At 44.9% G+C, this 19,689-nt stretch overlaps 1 protein-coding gene across 1 annotated transcript in view; it reads right to left on the minus strand.

The window, feature by feature from the left end:
• Positions 1-18,654, minus strand: part of LOC126456622 (serine protease 1-like) — a 63,324-nt gene extending 44,670 nt beyond the window's left edge. The window contains exon 1 of the mRNA XM_050092366.1: positions 18,337-18,654. Coding sequence (XP_049948323.1) covers positions 18,337-18,654 — 318 coding nt within the window. The remainder of the gene's footprint in view (positions 1-18,336) is intronic.
• Positions 18,655-19,689: the final 1,035 nt, after the last annotated feature.

Here is a 19,689-nt window from a genome sequence, read left to right on the forward strand (position 1 = left end):
CCAATTCATTTGAAGTTAAACATTAATTTCCTACGATTAAATGAATATTTTTAAGAAATATGCGATTATTTTATTCCTTGCAACGCGGGAACTGTTAGTCTCACAGAAAAAATTAACAAGACCTTTTCTTCTAGTTTAACTTTGTACCGCGAAAAATTTGCGATAGAATGGTGCGGTTTTGGGGAAAAACATAAAGAAGTGACCTGTAAACGTCTGCCATCCCAACGTTCACATCACACTGATCAGCAATTGTATTACGTTGTCGGAATTCAAACACCTAGCACTGTGCAAAAATTGGCGACTACAGCATTTATCCTCTAATTGATCTTTTTTGGTCTCCGTTGACTGTGCTATTTCAGAAGGTTATAAACTTGGCGAGTGGTGCATGGTTGAGGACAGTCAACCCACCAGTGACGATATACAACCTCCTAGTATTGTAAATACTGCACTAAAAAGGCAATTTCGCCCACAGATATATTGTTCAAAGTGACAGGCATCTCCTTCTTAAACAGGGACAATTATCACTCACAGTGACTTTCACCCATCGTACATATCAGATAGACCTGATGGTAATGAGTTAATTGTTGAATCTGGCCTTTCAGAAGAACGCAACAGTAGGCCTTTGCTATCACTAACAACATCTGACTTCTCGATTTTGCCCACGAATTTTTGATGGCACTCATTTCGGGCCACCTGGGTGGCTAAATCCATGGCTCCAACTGCCCAGAATTTTCTTCGAACCAGTCGCGAACACCTGTTGCCCGGTAGCATAGCGCATTGTCATCCATAAAAGTTCCATCACTGTTTGGGAACGTGAAGTCCATGAATGACGGCAAATGGTCTTCAAGTAGCCGATAACCATTTCCAATCAATAATCGGTTCACCTTACTGGCCAAAGACTTAGCAGAGCTCTAAAACTTAGTTACAGATCTTGCATCGGAATGTCAGCTGGTTGGCTTGAACATGAACCTTTCCAAAACGAAAGTAATATCCAACAAATGGGTCTCAGCTGGAGATGTGAAAGTCAACGACAGTCTACTAGAAGAGGTCAGTGAATATGTCTACCTTGGCCAGATTATAAATAAGAAGGGAGACATAAGGCCAGAAATCTATCGACGCATCAAGCTTGGCTGGCAAGCATTTGGGAAGAATTCAAAAGTATTCAGATCAAAAATGCCAGTAAATCTGAAGAAAGCAATATTTGATCAATGCATTCTTCCTGTGATGACGTATGGCTGCGAGACATGGACACTGAACTCATTCACAAAAGGGAAACTTAGGACAGCACAGAGAGCCATGGAGAGATCAATGCTGTGCTATACAAGAAAGGACAGGAAAAGGGCAGATGACATCCGGTCAGTGACGAAGGTCAGTGACATCTTAGAGAGAGTAGGTTCCTTGAAATGGCAGTGGGCTGGCCACGTCGCAAGAAGAAAAGACAACAGATGGACGAAGCTAGTACTGGAGTGGAGTCCGAGAGAGCACCGGAGGCCTAGAGGAAGACCACCAGACAGATGGGACAAAGACATCAAGAAGATCGCTGGTAATACCTGGCAGAGAACTGCCCAAGACCGTCCCACTTGGATAAGACTTCTGAAAGCCTACCTGAATCCACGACTCGAAGAGGCCACATCATCTAATGATTGAATTGGCTGATGATGATGATGATGATGAATCGGTTCACATCACACCACACCAATTTAGAGCCATCACCCGCTTGCAAAGAGCCTTGGCTCCCAGCAACTGATATCGGGACTCATCTGACCAGGCCACGGTTTTCTAGTAGTCTAGAGTCCAACCAACATGGTCACGAGCTCGTGAGAGGCGCTGCAGGTGATGTCATGCTATTAGTAAAGGCTCTCGCGTCGGTCGTCTGCTGCCATAGCCCACTGACGCCAAATTTCGTCGTACTGCGCAACGCATATGTTCATCATACGTCTCAAATAGATTTTTGCGGTTACTTCATGTGGTGTTGCTTGTCTGTTAGCACTGACAACTCTACACAAACTTCGCTACTGTCAGTCGTTAAGTGAAGATTGTCGGTTACTGCGTTGTCTGTAGTGAGAGGTAATGCCTGAAATTTCTCATTCTCAGTACACTCTTGACACTGTGGATCTCGGAATGTGGAATTCCCTACCGACTTCAAAAATGGCAAGTCCCATGCGTCTAGCTACAACTACAATTTTCGTTTAAAATTCTGTCAATTTCTGTCATGTGACCATAAGCACGTTGGTTTCACACGACCTGAGTACAACTGAAAGCTGCGCCAGTGCATTGCCCTGATGTACCTTCTGTTCGCGGTATTACCGCCATCTGCATATGTGCATATCGCAGTCAGGGTGCGTGGAATAACCACGAGAGTGCTCCCGCTGTCATACGAAATCGCACCCCAAAAATAACTCAAGGTGTAGGTGTATTGTGTCTAACAGGCAGACAATAAGTTTGTTGGCCCTAAACTGGGTTTTTACGAAACAACACACGGCCATCACTGGCACCGAGGCAGAACCAGCTTTCATCAGAAAACACAACAGACCTCCACCCTGGCCTCCAATGCGCTTTCGCTTGACCATCACTGAAATCGCCAATGGTGTTGGTTTGGGGTTAGTGGACAGACAGGGTGTCTGCCACGGAGGTATCTTTGAGGTAACCGATTTGTGACAGTGCTTTGTGTCACAGTGGTGCCGACAGGTGCTCAAATTACTGTTGCAGGTGCAGTATGATGCGCCAGAGCCATAGTCGAAAACGAAGGTCATCCTTATCTGTAGTGGCCATCCGGTGTCCGGTCTTCTTGAGACCGACGTTCTCGTGGCCACCGCTGCGGGCAGTCATGTGAGTGGCTACATTCCTGATAAGTCTTTCTCCTTCTCGTGGCCCAGCTACGAGACCTTGTTCAAACGCAATGAGGTGTTGATAATGGCGTCTTTTGTAAATAATAGATTTCAGCTATCAGTCGTCCTTCTGAAATTTTATTGGCAGATCTAGATTTCAGCTAGAAACTAGCCATTCTCAACGCACTATCATTTTTGATCAATGCATGTAATGCCTGTTGGTCGGGCTTCATCCACAGTTCGTTGAATGAGTCATGGCATGCATTGATCAAAAACGACAGTGCATTGAGAATGGCTAGTTTCTAGCTGAAATCTAGATCTGCCAATAAAATTTCAAAAGGATGACTGACAACTGAAATATATTATTTACAAGTCAATAACAAATTGGTTCAAATGGCTCTGAGCACTATGCGACTTAACTTCTAAGGTCATCAGTCACCTGGAACTTAGAACTAATTAAACCTAACTAACCTAATGACATCACACACATCCATGCCCGAGGCAGGATTCGAACCTGCGGCCGTAGCGGTCGCTCGGTTCCAGACTGTAGCGCCTAGAACCGCACGGCCACTCCGGCCAGCAGTCAATAACAGTCGCTGCGTGCACCAGCCTCTGAATGGAGGGTAACCTAATGGCGTCTTTGTGGTGTTACAGGTATTATTGACCAAAGCAACTCATGCAACTCGCTACGTCCAGTGTGTAACTCCCCCTCACTTATCGACCTTAATGACAGTGAAAAATAAAACCGCGTGTACCTAATGGAAATTTGGGAAAAGCAACCGTCACCGAAGTTAATTTGTCGGTAAAGAGGGAGGAAAGGGTTACATCTAAATGAAAGGAAAAATGCAAATGAAACCGGTGGAAATTAATTTTTAAAAGGGTTAAAGTTAATAAAGGAAGTAAATGTGCGGCCGTTACGTTAACAATTAACTAGCGGTAATTAATTATTTGAGATTTGGGGGAAATTACGGTCGCCAGTCCTAAGGACAATTACTATAGCAACTGAAAAAGAAAGGTTATTACACATATAATTAGCACTAGAAGCGTGGCAACTGAAGGTTGACACGTGTCGTGTGAAAACTGAAAGTTTGTCAGAAGTAATAAATTTAGCTACACTCTGACTTAATTTAGCAAAAGAATTAATAAAACCGGAAAATCGAAAGTTAATTTAGTGACTGAAGTTAATAGTGAGCTTTCTTTCTGAAGCACATCCAAATTCAGTAAAATACGGTTAGTCTTGGACTACCTCAACAATCATTTCAAAAGCTACTTGAATCTACGCAATTTAGAAACAAGAGATTTAACTTTGAACTTGAATTAAATGATTCTGAACAATTAACAATAGTAAAATTTAGTACGTACCTAGCTGAGCTGGAGTCACAGGTAAGCTAAAATATGCAAACAAAAACTCGCACTCTTAATTTGTGCTTGTGTAATCTAAATATTGTAGCCAGCTATGAATACCTTAACTGAACTTTGAAATTAAAGCAGTGAAATCTAATGATATTACTTTAATGCTGGCGTTTGAATTTCAACGACACTCGAGTTCATTCCGGAAAAGGAAGGGACCCTGCTTGGTAATGCAATTGGGACAATGAGCAACAAATGTTCATGCTAAGTTGCTGTAATTATAGTTACGAAAATGGAACAGTCTGAAGAGCTGAGGTCTGCCATACAGTTCTAAAACTTTACGTGCTTTCAGTCTTCCTTGTTGGTTGATTGAAGGTTTGAAGCCGTCGATCGAGGGGGTGGCGACAGTCACTCATTGTCGGCCGTCGCTGTTGCAGAAGCTGAATGTTGGCACGCCTTCTTCTCGACACGGTCACCAGGCGAAACGGGCTCTTGATGTGCGCCAGCTAATGCTTCCCGTCCGCGACACCGTGTCAGAAACTATCATAGCAAGTCGAGCGCAATTACATGCTGCCCAACCCCGAAAGCGAGGCAACTCGCGGGAGCTTCACACAACACACCTGCTCCACTGCACCACCCCAGCCACACTCTCTCTGCTCTGCCCGCGCTCCACGCAACCGAGTTAACACTACCAAAGATCCTAAACACTTTGGTTCTCCGCACGACCTACCGATGTATTCGTTCGATAGCATAGTTTCCCTAGGCCAGACCCAGCGTAAAAATACAAATAATATTCACGGAACAAACCAATTATAAATCGACATAAATGCATAAATATATACAAATAGTAAAACAACTACAATATACAAAGACACAGAAATGTCATATCTTCAGGTAACAAAATAAGGAAAAAGATTTATAGTACAATAGATAGCAATACGGGGATATGCATTTCTGGCGTTACACAATCTCAATGGAAATTAAATTTCAAGACCGTTACTGATGCTACTGGCGCCACTTGTAGGCGACTGGCGCGAAATCTGAACAGACATCATATTTCATATGCAGAAATACTCGTACTAAACTTTGTTTATGTCGCACAACTCCTTCTTCGTGCCGGGATTTCTTTTCCCATCACTGTACACCGACCGCGATACTCTCGTGGCAACAAATATGATACTGTTTGTTGTGGCGACTAAATCCGAGGCAAAAGACAAATGTTTGCTAGTTATGATTAATTACAAATGGAACTAGTAATTTCAGTCACTTTACTCGTCCGCCGCGCCTTCTTCGTGGGCTCTCCGGCAGGTTGTATGCGCCACCGGAAGCAACCCCTGTTTCTTGTAGCCCAGATAAACTCTAGATATGCCTCTCAGGAATACTGGTAGGGCCTCAGGAGGTTGAATTATCACCGCATGGTGTGGACGTAGCAGTACGGGAATGCGTAGAGTTCGTCCCTGTCTCCAGGTCGGCCCTGTCTTTTGATCGACGATTTCACAAATGTTCACAGCTCTGTAGATTCCTGTTTTGAGACATTTGGGTCGTCGGAAGAGACAAATTCCACAGAATGATTTACATATTCGGGTTTGAATCCTTCTTTTTTTAAGGTGTTCTAGGATTTAAAGCTTCAAGTTATAACTATGGACCCTGTCAATATCAAGAGCTTTCTAATAGTCGCAAAAATTTCTTGGCACTCGAGTATATACGAACTATGAAGTACTTTGGGGGTTCAAAAATGGATTCATATGGCTCTGAGCACTATGGGACTTAACTTCTGAGGTCATCAGTCCCCTAGAACTTAGAACTAATTAAACCTAACTAACCTAAGGACATCACACACATGCATGCCCGAGGCAGGATTCGAACCTGCGACGTAGCGGTCTCGCGGTTCCAGGCGGTAGCGCCTAGAACCGTTCGGCCACTCCGGCCGGCCTTTGGGGGTTCCCTTTCAATTGATTGGTTTATTTCAACTATCTTGTTTTGTCCACAGATAGGAACACTTTCATTCGTGAATATCACGTAGCATACTTCTCAACAGAACCAGTAGTGGTCACAAACGGTGTTTGTCGATAACTCAGTTCTGGAAGCAGCCGCTTGTAGGGTACAGTGTCTTGCGCAACTCGAGACAAAAATAATGCTCCTTTTGATGGCCGTCTTACAAATTGTCGAACCATGTGTTTTTCCATATCGATGACGGTTTCTGATGCTGCGCGCAATACAATTCAAATGAGAAATCAACAATGGCGCCTTCCTTACGAAATTTCACTCAGCTATGTCCTTCATTTGGCAGAAATCTATATTCCCAACAGAAACACAAACAAGATTGCACACTACACAATCGAGGAATTACGTTTCGGCCGGTAAGACATTACAACGAGACTATAACACCTTCACTCATTCCTACTCACAACGCTAAGCGTTACATGCTGTTGCCTTGGCAACGCAGTTAACACTTTCCATATCTTCCTTCTCGACAGCTGTATGTTCGATGTATTTCGTCGTTCGATACACACTGAAGAAGGATGTAGAGGCATATCTCACTGGGGGTAAGATAGATGCTGCCTACAGGAAAATTAAAGAGACTTTTGGAGAAAAGAGAACCACTTATAGGAATATCAAGATCTCAGATGCAAACCCAGTTCTAAGCAGAGAAGGGAAAGCAGAAAGGTGGAAGGAGTATATAGGGTGCCTGTACAAGAGTGATGTACTTGAGTAAAATATTATGGAAATGGAAGAGGATGTCGATGAAGGTGAAATTACACTCCTGGAAATTGAAATAAGAACACCGTGAATTCATTGTCCCAGGAAGGGGAAACTTTATCGACACATTCCTGGGGTCAGATACATCACATGATCACACTGACAGAACCACAGCCACATAGACACAGGCAACAGAGCATGCACAATGTCGGCACTAGTACAGTGTATATCCACCTTTCGCAGCAATGCAGGCTGCTATTCTCCCATGGAGACGATCGTAGAGATGCTGGATGTAGTCCTGTGGAACGGCTTGCCATGCCATTTCCACCTGGCGCCTCAGTTGGACCAGCGTTCGTGCTGGACGTGCAGACCGCGTGAGACGACGCTTCATCCAGTCCCAAACATGCTCAATGGGGGACAGATCCGGAGATCTTGCTGGCCAGGGTAGTTGACTTACACCTTCTAGAGCACGTTGGGTGGCACGGGATACATGCGGACGTGCATTGTCCTGTTGGAACAGCAAGTTCCCTTGCCGGTCTAGGAATGGTAGAACGATGGGTTCGATGACGGTTTGGATGTACCGTGCACTATTCAGTGTCCCCTCGACGATCACCAGTGGTGTACGGCCAGTGTAGGAGGTAGCTCCCCACACCATGATGCCGGGTGTTGGCCCTGTGTGCCTCGGTCGTATGCAGTCCTGATTGTGGCGCTCACCTGCACGGCGCCAAACACGCATACGACCATCATTGGCACCAAGGCAGAAGCGACTCTCATCGCTGAAGACGACACGTCTCCATTCGTCCCTCCATTCACGCCTGTCGCGACACCACTGGAGGCGGGCTGCACGATGTTGGGGCGTGAGCGGAAGACGGCCTAACGGTGTCCGGGACCGTAGCCCAGCTTCATGGAGACGGTTGCGAATGGTCCTCGCCGATACCCCAGGAGCAACAGTGTCCCTAATTTGCTGGGAAGTGGCGGTGCGGTCCCCTACGGCACTACGTAGGATCCTACGGTCTTGGCGTGCATCCGTGCGTCGCTGCGGTCCGGTCCCAGGTCGACGGGCACGTGCACCTTCCGCCGACCACTGGCGACAACATCGATGTACTGTGGAGACCTCACGCCCCACGTGTTGAGCAATTCGGCGGTACGTCCACCCGGCCTCCCGCATGCCCACTATACGCCCTCGCTCAAAGTCCGTCAACTGCACATACGATTCACGTCCACGCTGTCGCGGCATGCTACCAGTGTTAAAGACTGCGATGGAGCTCCGTATGCCACGGCAAACTGGCTGACACTGACGGCGGCGGTGCACAAATGCTGCGCAGCTAGCGCCATTCGACGGCCAACACCGCGGTTCCTGGTGCGTCCGCTGTGCCGTGCGTGTGATCATTGCTTGTACAGCCCTCTCGCAGTGTCCGGAGCAAGTATGGTGGGTCTGACACACCGGTGTCAATGTGTTCTTTTTTCCATTTCCAGGAGTGTAGTATTGCATGGTCACAGAGTAATATGAGATCGAGATAAGGCACTGAAAAGTGAAGTACTGGTATATTAATAACCGGTGTAGCTGTCAGAATGTTGACCGCAAGCAAGCCCAGGAAGGTTAATGTTCTTTGTTGCAACGAACAGAGAAGTATGCTGCTGGTAGAAGATGACGCTGTAGTTGTCGTCCGATGATGTCCTGTATGTGTTCGATTGGAGACAGATCTGGTGAAAGAACAGGCCAGAGCAACACGTCGACGTTCTATAGAGCATCTTGGGTTACAACAGCGGTACGTAACGAGCGTTATCCTGTTGTAAAACACCCCCTTGAATGCTCTTCATAAATGGCAGGACGAAAGGGAAAATAATCAGACTGACGTTCAAATTTGTATTCAGGGTGAGGGGGATAACCACCAGAGTACTCCTGCTGTCATACGAAATCGTACCCCAAAAAATAACTCCAGATGAAGGTATAGCGTGCCTAGCACGCAGGAAGGTTGGTTGCAAGCCCTCATCTACATCTACATCCACATCCATACTCCGCAAGCCACCTGACGATGTGTGGTGGAGGGTACCTCGAGTACCTCAATCCGTTCTCCCTTCTATTCCAGTCTCGTATTGTTCGTGGAAAGAAGGATTGTCGGTATGCTTCTGTGTGGGCTCTAATCTCTCTCATCTTATCGTCATGGTCTCTTCGCGAGATATACGTAGGAAGGAGCAATTTACTGCTTGACTCTTCGGTGAAGGTATGTTCTCAAAACTTCAACAAAAGCCCGTACCGAGCTACTGAGCGTCACTCCAGCAGAGTCTTCCACTGGAGTTTATCTATCATCTCCGTAACGCTTTCTCGATTACCAAATGATCCTGTAACGAAGCGCGCTGCTCTCCGTTGTATCTTTTCTGTCTCTTCTATCAAACCTATCTGGTACGGATCCCACACTGCTGAGCAGTATTCAAGCAGTGGGCGAACAAGCGTACTGTAACCTACTTCCTTTGTTTTCGGATTACATTTCCTTAGGATTCTTCCACTGTCTCGGTCTGTCATCTGCTTTACCAACGATCAACTTTATATGATCATTCCATTTTAAATCACTCCTAATGCGTACTCCCAGATAATTTATGGAATTAACTGCTTCCAGTTGCTGACCTGCTATTTTGTAGCTAAATGATAAAGGATCTTTCTTTCTATGTATTCGCAGCACATTACACTTGTCTACATTGAGATTCAATTGCCATTCCCCGCAACACGCGTCAATTCGCTGCAGATCCTCCTGCATTTCAGTACAATTTTTCATTGTTACAACCTCTCGATATACCACAGCATCATCTGCAAAAAGCCTCAGTGAACTTCCGATGTCATCCACCAGGTCATTTATGTATATTGTGAATAGCAACGGACCTACGACACTCCCCTGCGGCACACCTGAAATCACTCTTACTTCGGAAGACTTCTCTCCATTGAGAATGACGTGCTGCGTTCTGTTATCTAGGAACTCTTCAATCCAATCACACAATTGGTCTGATAGTCCACATGCTCTTACTTTGTTCATTAAAGGACTGTGGTAAACTGTATCAAACGCCTTGCGGAAGTCAAGAAACACGGCATCTACCTGGGAACCCGTGTCTATGGCCCTCTGAGTCTCGTGGACGAATACCGCGAGCTGGGTTTCACAAGACCGTCTTTTTCGAAACCAATGCTGATTCCTACAGAGGAGATTTCTAGTCTCCAGATAAGTCATCATACTCGATCATAATACGTGTTCCAAAATTCTACAACTGATCGACGTGAGAGATATAAGTCTATAGTTCTGCACATCTGTTCGACGCCCCGTTTTGAAAACGGGGATGACCTGTGCCCTTTCCCAATCCTTTGGAACGCTACGCTCTTCTAGAGACCTACGGTACACAGCTGAAAGAAGGGGGGCAAGTTCCTTCGCGTACTCTGTGTAAAATGGAACTGGTATCCCATCAGGTCCAGCGGCCTTTCCTCTTTTCAGCGATTTTAATTGTTTTAATATCCCTCTGTCATCTATTTGGATATCTACCATTTTGTCATCTGTGCGACAATCTAGAGAAGGAACTACAGTGCAGTCTTCCTCTGTGAAACAGCTTTGGAAAAAGACATTTAGTATTTCGGCCTTTAGTCTGTAATCCTCTGGTTCAGTACCATTTTGGTCACAGAGTGTTCGGACATTTTGTTTTGATCCACCGACCGCTTTGACATAAGACCAAAATTTCTTACGATTTTCTACCAAGTCAGTACATAGAACTTTACTTTCGAATTCACTGAACGCTTCTGGCATAGCCCTCCTCACACTACATTTTGCTTTGTGTAATTTTTGTTTGTGTGCAAGGCTTTGGGTATGTTTATGTTTGCTGTGAAGTTCCATTTGCTTACGTAGCAGTTTTCTAACTCGGTTGTTGTACCACGGTGGCTCTTTTCCATCTTTTACTATCTTGCTTACCACATACTCATGTAATGCATATTGTACGATGGTTTTGAACTTTGTCCACTGTTCCTGTACTTGAGATAAAGCTTTTGTTTTGAGCCCTCAAGTACTCTGAAATCTGCTTTATGTCACTTTTGCTAAACCTTTTTTAATATTTCTATTTACGGCTGAAATCATTGATGCTGTAACGACTTTAAGATCGCTGATTCCCTGTTCTGCGCTAACTTTTTAAAGTAGTTCGAGTCTGTTTGTTATCAGAAGGTCGTACCATACAGGGACGGTTAATACTGTTTGCTCCAAGGAGCAGGGAAGTTTATTGCTGATTGAAGATGACGCGGGAGTTTTCGTCCGTTGATGTCCTATATGTGTTCGATTGGAGGCAGATCTGGTGAACGAACAGGCCAAAGCAACATGTCGACATTCTGTAGAGCATCTTGGGTTACATCAGCGGTACGTAACGAGCGTTATACTGTTGTAAAACACCTCCTGCAATGCTTTTCATGAATGGCAGCATATCGCCGGACGGGGTGGCCGAGCGGTTCTAGGCGCTTCAGTCTGGAACCTCGCGACTACTATGGTCGCACGTTCGAATCCTGCCTCGGGCATAGATGTGTGTGCTGTCCTTAGGTTAGTTAGGTTTAAGTAGTTCTAAGTTCTAGGGGACTGATGACCTCAGATGTTAAGTCCCATAGCGCTCAGACCCATTTGAACCATTTTTTTGGAGTGCACACTACACAGCGTCTGGGTCGGTACTGTTCTTGATGTAGCCGTTTTGTAAAAGTTCGCTGTGTAACTCTGGTTCCAACTGCAGCTCAGATTGCTACTGCAAATGAAGTACGAGGCGCGAAAGCCATACGCTGATCACGATGCTCTTCCCTTTCGGAAATGCCATGTGGCTGTCCCGTGCCCGGTCTTCTTGCGACCGTACGTTCCCGTGAACCCCTCTGCCAGCAACCATGTACGGCGGCTGCATTCCAGCACAGTCTTTTTGCAGTATAGCAGGAGGAGCATTCCGCTTCTCGTAGTAGAATTACACGACCTCGTTCAAACTCACTGTGCTGTTGATAATGGCGTTCTTGTCGCCTTGGAGGCATACTTGGCTAACATCACGTCCAGTCTCACAGGCAACTGACGCTTACGCCCGTTACAGTGTGTATTTAACCCAAATGTGGCTTGCATTCTCACAGCAGTGCTACTACCGCCACTCGCGCGAAATTTGAACAGGCATAATCCTTGAAATGTACAAAGAAACCTACTAACTTTCGTTTATGTCGCACAACTCTTTACTGGTGCTGCGATTTTGGGTCAATTCTAGTGTCCGATAACCAATGACCAATGGCGCAATGTGTGATGTTATTTTTTTTATGCCTCAGATTGCTGTCGATAAAAGTTAAATGATTCCTTTGGATTTCCTCGTTACGCGCGTATATTAAAAATTCGATGTAGATTGTTTTGTTTTCATCTCGTAATTTGTTTCCGGCATCTTTTGTTAATGAACATATTCGTGATTTATAAGTAGTCGCGATTTATGAGGTCCTGATTTCTCACACTGTCCTTTTTGGATGAGTCAGTTGTTTTTACTGCGACAATTCTGCTTCAGAAAATGAGTGACAGTAAATCAATTATAAAATTTTTGCAATCATTGGGCGTCATTGCTGAATTTTGCAAGTGCAGTGTCTGTGGAAATTACATGGTTTTGACTAAGTTTGCGTTATCATGAACTTCCGACGAATACATGGATGGAGGTGCAGAAAAAATAACATATGGAGATCCATACGCAGGGGGACGTGGTTCGAAAGATCGAGGCTGAATTTAGAAGTAATTGTCATGCTAATCTACTATTTTTGTTATGAATATTCTTAAAGTACGAAAGGGGGCACGAAGTTGTTGGGCTTTGGTTTTTTGGAGTAGTAGTTTCTGGAGGAGATTGTGCTGATGTTGTATTTAGGGTTGTACCAAATCGGACAAAGGAAGTCTTGACATCTTTAATTGAAGAATATGTGGAAGAAGGTTCTGTGAGTCATGTCGGATGGGTTTGCTTCGTACAAGGGGTTGGGTGAAAGGGGTTATCATGATTTTGTCCTGAATCACAGTACCCAGTTTAAAGATTATAAGACGAAGGCATGTACTAATACTATCGAGGGGTATTGGGAGGCTGTAAAATCTGTTGTCGGTCGGGGAATGAGAAGGATTGTTTACTTCTTGCATTTATGAAAGTAGTCAGCAAAAGTACAGGCTTCGTTTTGTTAGATGTTGGTGGGTCTGCTACATTTATCTTGTTTTACGTTGTGTTTTTTCTTTGCTGTTTTGTGCGAGTGCTACTTTTTTGGTTTCTATGGAGGGAGGTTTTTCTGTCGCTTTAATACTTTCTGGTTACAATGGTGGGCCGAGGGGTATTTCTGTGCCTTTGCTGGAGGGCTCGTGGTTTCATTTTTTTTTTACTATTTTAAAATTTTGCGTCTGATTGAGGGCGGGTGGTAGGGAAGAACTGATTTGGGTGGTACCTGATTCGTACCTGGTAGTTTGTGTTTCTTATTATTTTTTTCCATTAGTTATTCTGAATTTTGCGTCTTTCGATACAGTTTGAGCTTCAAACGTTCTTATTTCTTGTTATGTCCTTATTTCTCTCTTGTCTGCCTCGATGTTTGACTCCTTTGGAAGTTCATACGCGGTAAGTTTCTTTTTATGTAGCCACTTTTATGTTTCCCCTTTCGATGTTTCTGCTACACTTCTCTTATTTTTACTGTCACTCCTGGTGTATCGATTTTACTGAGTGTTATTTGGAGCTACTGTAGCTGGTGTGACTTTCGTGCAGTATAGTTATCGGTTGAAAGGTTTGGTCAATTTTGCGTTTTATTTCTTTGCGTGTGCAGGAAAGCGTGTAAAGATTTTCATTTTTTGAAAGTCTAGTCGTTTCCGATGTGTTATAAGATTTTTGCGCAACAAACAGTAATATTGGAATCGGTAACTAGAAATGAGATATGACCTCCTACAAAGGTTGCTTCCAGTTACCGATTCCAACTATATAATATATGCAGTCGTAATTGCTCTCGTGTTCTTATTTATTTCAGTCATCTTCAACTCGTTTAAACGAAATTCGCGAGTAAACAATAGTCGCGTTAAATGTATTACTTTGTGGCATGCTACATTCGTTCGTTTACGAGTATGATCCGTTCCATTCATAGATTGTCCATTGCAGCATCTTTGCTTTACGTATGACGTAATTCGTGAAAGCCGATGGGGGGTATCGGACACTAGAATTGGTAATTTCCAAGAATGATTGCCTATCGAAATTGCGGTGTCCAAACGATACATATCGCACGTGCGATCATAAATCGATCATGCGACTCTGGTGGTGGGCGTTGTGATCAATTATTTGTGATTGTCATTTTTGTCTGTTTTCCGTCGTTCCCTTACTTGCTCTAAATTATATACCTCCGCGAATTATTTGTAAGTTGCTAGGGAATCCCAGACAATTTATGTCGTTAGTGAGTGGGATGTCCGCTGTTCTTATGGATTTTTTCCCAGGGATCAATCTATTTCCATGTTTATATAGCGTAGAAAATTGTTCGAATTTTTTGTCGCAGATATGGAGTACTACCGGACGACAAAAGGAGGGACTGTACGGACTGTGGTAGTGCGATGTGTGAAAAACTTCGTAAGAGGAGTTTCGATGCTGAAATACCGTTTCAGTTGCATTGATGACAGTGCGGAAAATGAACGAGTTTGTAAAATTCTTTGTGCCGACTTGACAGAAAATCCTAGGAAGTTCTGGTCTTACGTTAAATCAGTAAGTGGCTCGAATCAGCGTATCCAGACACTCCGGGATGATGATGGCATTGAAACAGAGGATGACACGCATAAAGCTGAAATACTAAACACCTTTTTCCAAAGCTGTTTCACAGAGGAAGACTGCAGTGCAGTTCCTTATCTAAATCCTCGCACAAACGAAAAAATGGCTGACATCGAAATAAGTGTCCAAGGAATAGAAAAGCGACTGGAATCACTCAACAGAGGAAAGTCCACTGGACCTGACGGGATACCAATTCGATTCTACACAGAGAACGCGAAAGAACTTGCCCCCCTTCTAACAGCCGTGAGCCGCAAGTCTCTAGAGGAACGGAAGGTTTCAAATGATTGGAAAAGAGCACAGGTAGTCCCAGTCTTCAAGAAGGGTCGTCGAGTAGATGCGCAAAACTATAGACCTATATCTCTGACGTCGATCTGTTGTAGAATTTTAGAACATGTTTTCTGCTCTCGTGTCATGTCGTTTTTGGAAACCCAGAATCTACTCTGTAGGAATCAACATGAATTCAGGAAACAGCGATCGTGTGAGACCCAACTCACGTTATTTGTTCATGACACCCAGAAAATACTAAATACAGGCTTCCAGGTAGATGCTATTTTCCTTCACTTCCGGAAGGCGTTCGATACAGTTCCGCACTGTCACCTGATAAACAAAGCGAGAGCCTACGGAAAATCAGACCAGCTGTGTGCCTGGATTGAAAAGTTTTTAGCAAACAGAACACAGCATGTTGTTATCAATGGGGAGACGTCTACAGACGTTAAAGTAACCTCTGGCGTGCCACAGGGGAGTGTTATGGGACCATTGCTGTTCACAATATATATAAATGACCTAGTAGATAGTGTCGGAAGTTCGATGCGGCTTTTCGTGGATGATGCTGTAGTATACAGAGAAGTTGCAGCGTTAGAAAATTGTAGCGAAATGCAGGAAGATCTGCAGCGGATAGGTACTTGGTGCAGGGAGTGGCAACTAACCCTTAACATAGACAAACGTAATGTATTGCGAGTACATAGAAAGAAGGATCCTTTATTCTATGATTACATGATAGCGGAACAAACACTGGTAGCAGGTACTTCTGTAAAATATCTGGGAGTATGCATGCAGAACGATTTGAAGCGGAATGATCATATAAAATTAATTGTTGGTAAGGCGGGTGCCAGGTTGAGATTCATTGGGAGAGTCCTTAGAAAATGTAGTCCATCAACAAAGGAGGTGGCTTACAAAACACTCGTTCGACCTATGCTTGAGTATTGCTCATCAGTGTGGGATCCGTACCAGATCGGGTTGACAGAGGAGATAGAAAAGATCCAAAGAAGAGCGGCGCGTTTCGTCACAGGGTTATTTGGTAACCGTGATAGCGTTACGGAGATGTTTAGCAAACTCAAGTGGCAGACTCTGCAAGAGAGACGCTCTGCATCGTGGTGTAGCTTGCTCTCCAGGTTTCGAGAGGGTGCGTTGCTGGATGATGTATCGAATATATTGCTTCCCCCTACTTATACCTCCCGAGGAGATCACGAATGTAAAATTAGAGAGATTCGAGCGCGTACGGGGCTTTCAGACAGTCGTTCTTCCCGCGAACCATACGCGACTGGAACAGAAAAGGGAGGTAATGACCGTGACACGCAAAGTGTCCTCCGCCACACACTGCCAGGTGGCTTGCGGAGTATTGATGTAGATGTAGATGTAGATGTAGAAGAGTACATGGTTTGACTCTTCCAAATCATCCATCCAGACAAGCGCAATTCTTCCATCTTGCTGGATTCGAGACTACAGCTTCCAAACAACAGCATCGGAAACTGAGTTGTCTGCTAATACCGAATGTGATTATTTCGGGTTTTGCAGAGAAGTCTGCTACGTGGTAGTGACAAACGACAGTGTAGCAATTGGTGGAGCGAGTAAAGTTGTGGAAGTGGGCGAATCTCATAAAGCTAGAGGGAAGAACCAGAGAGGACAATCTTCAATGAGTGAAATCGATCATATTTGGGTATTCGGTACAATAGAAAGAGTGTCCGGGAAGTGTATCGTTGTCAGAGTATTGTCCTGAGACAAGGTCACTTAGAATGATAAAGCACTTCATGCTGCCTGGTACAAAAGTCACTACAGACGGGTTTCAGTCCTACAAGACTCTGAAAGCTGATGGATTCGACCACGAGTTTGTGAACCATTCTGTAGAGTTCGTGTCTTTGGATGATGCTAGTGTGCACACGCAGAATATCGAGCGGCTGTGGAAAGCACTTCATGCTGCCTGGTACAAAAGTCACTACAGACGGGTTTCAGTCCTACAAGACTCTGAAAGCTGATGGATTCGACCACGAGTTTGTGAACCATTCTGTAGAGTTCGTGTCTTTGGATGATGCTAGTGTGCACATGCAGAATATCGAGCGGCTATGGAAAGCACTTCATGCTGCCTGGTACAAAAGTCATTACAGACGGGTTTCAGTCCTACAAGACTCTGAAAGCTGATGGATTCGACCACGAGTTTGTGAACCATTCTGTAGAGTTTGTGTCTTTGGATGATGCTAGTGTGCACATGCAGAATATTGAGCGGCTATGGAAAGCACTTCATGCTGCCTGGTACAAAAGTCACTACAGACGGGTTTCAGTCCTACAAGACTCTGAAAGCTGATGGATTCGACCACGAGTTTGTGAACCATTCTGTAGAGTTCGTGTCTTTGGATGATGCTAGTGTGCACACGCAGAATATCGAGCGGCTATGGAGAGCACTTCTTGCTGCCTGGTACAAAAGTCAATACAGACGGGTTTCAGTCCTACAAGACTCTGAAAGCTGATGGATTCGACCACGAGTTTAGGAACCATTCTGTAGAGTTCGTGTCTTTGGATGATGCTAGTGTGCACACGCAGAATATCGAGCGGCTATGGAAAGCACTTCATGCTGCCTGGTACAAAGTCAATACAGTCGGGTTTCAGTCCTACAAGACTCTGAAAGCTCATGGATTCGACCACGTGTTTGTCAACCATTCTGTAGAGTTCGTGTCTCTGGATGATGCTAGTGTGCACACGCAGAATATCGAGCGGCTATGGAAATTTGTGAAGAGAAGTGCGTCCAGGACAAAGAGACGATCTCTAATTGTTCCAGTATCTCTATTTCCACAGCTTGCGTTATCAGGGAAAAGTTAACGCATGTGACACTCAGCCGATATTCTGGCGTGATACTGGCTGAGTTTACTCTGGCTATGGCAAAAAGGAAATTGTCCCTGTAGCGTACACATAACATGGACTTTCACATGACGAGAACAACGATGACGAGTAAGGTAAGTCGTCTCCTTTGTAACTAAAAGTCTTTTTTTAACGCTCTTCTTTTGTCGTTGCTGTAGTGACCACCGTAAACATACTTAAAACGCCCGCGACGAGAGTCGCATGATCGGTTTGCAATCGCATATTCGATATGTGTCGTTTGGACCCAGCGACTTCGACAGGCAATCATTCTTGGAAATTACCTTGCATCCTCATAGCACTCGTATGCGACTGGCGCGAATTTTGAACAGGCGTAATCCTTCAGATGTAGAAAGACACCTACTAACTTTCGCTTATGTCGCACAACTCTTTACTGGTGCTGCGGTTTTTTTCCTTCAGCTTATACCGTTCGGAGCCCTCGTGTTCGACAGGCAACACTTCGTGGAAATTACCCAATTGCCGCCAGTATTACCGGTTACCTTGATCGGGTGATTTCGTTAAATGTACGAACAGAAAGTGAGAGAGGTACCTCGGTCTTCACGCATTCCTCGAGGTTGTTGTAGCAGGCCGTGAGGTCGGTGATTCCGGCGACCACGATGTACCCGGCGGGCCCGGACACTCTGTAGCCGTCGTGCAGGCAGTTCGCCGCGGTCAGCAGCCACGTGGTGGAGACGAGCGATGCGGCGCACACGTGTCCCCGCAGCTTCTTGTGCAGGGACACCATGTACGGCCGGTCCTCGATGGAGATCTCCAGGTGCGCGTTCGCGTGCCGCTCATCTTCGCCGTCCGCAGCCACACGCAGCACCAGCGCCAGCGAGATCGCCGCCGCCAGCCTTCGCAGCCACATCGCTGGTCGCCTGCGCGGTTGCGGTTGTCGTTTCCACGGTAACGGAGACCGAGGTTCCCTCTCCAAAATGCACGGGTTGCTGTACACCACAGTGAAATGCATGGCAGACCGTACTTTCCAATGCACCATTTCTTAGGGCTTTGTCCCGTTCCGTTAACGTGTAGAGTATGGGAAGAAGGGTTGTTCAAATATCTACACGATCCCAAAGGCAATGATATGCATGGCGTTGTATTACATTCCTAGTTTCTTCACTTAGAGTTGGTTCTTGAAGCTTATTAAGTATGATTTTGAAGCCTTTACCAGTTCAGTTCTTTCTATACCCGTTATACGCCCTCTCATGAGTCCAACAAACCAGATATTATTCGTGCTGCCTTTCTTTTAATACGCTAAGGCAAAAAAATGTCACGGAAATAGCAACATGCACATATACAGATGGCGATGCAATCAGGCATATCATGTATGAAAGGGCATTGCATTGGCGGAGCTGTTAATTGTACTCACGTGATTCATGTTGTTGTTGTGGTCTTCAGTCCTGAGACTGGTTTGATGCAGCTCTCCGTGCTACTCTATCCTGTCCTAGCTTCTTCATTTCCCAGTACCTAATTCAACCTACATCCTTCTGAATCTGCTTAGTGTATTCATCTCTTGGTCTCCCTCTACGATTTTTACACTCCACGCTGCCCTCCAATACTAAATTGGTGATCCCTTGATGCCTCAGAACATGTCCCACCAACCGACCCCTTCTTCTAGTCAAGTTGTGCCACAAATTTCTCTTCTCCCCAATTCTATTCAATATCTCCTCATTAGTTATGTGATCTACCCATCTAATCTTCAGCATTTTTCTGTAGCACCACATTTCGAAAGCTTCTATTCTCTTCTTGTCCAAACTATTTATCGTCCATGTTTCACTTCCATCCGTGGCTACACTCCATACAAATACTTTCACAAAACGACTTCCTGACACATAAACAAATTTCTCTTCTTCAGAAACGCTTTCCTTGCCATTTCCAGTCTACATTTTACATCCTCTCTACT

Source organism: Schistocerca serialis, chromosome 2 (genome assembly GCF_023864345.2).
Source record: "Schistocerca serialis cubense isolate TAMUIC-IGC-003099 chromosome 2, iqSchSeri2.2, whole genome shotgun sequence".
Classification (NCBI taxonomy): domain Eukaryota; kingdom Metazoa; phylum Arthropoda; class Insecta; order Orthoptera; family Acrididae; genus Schistocerca; species Schistocerca serialis.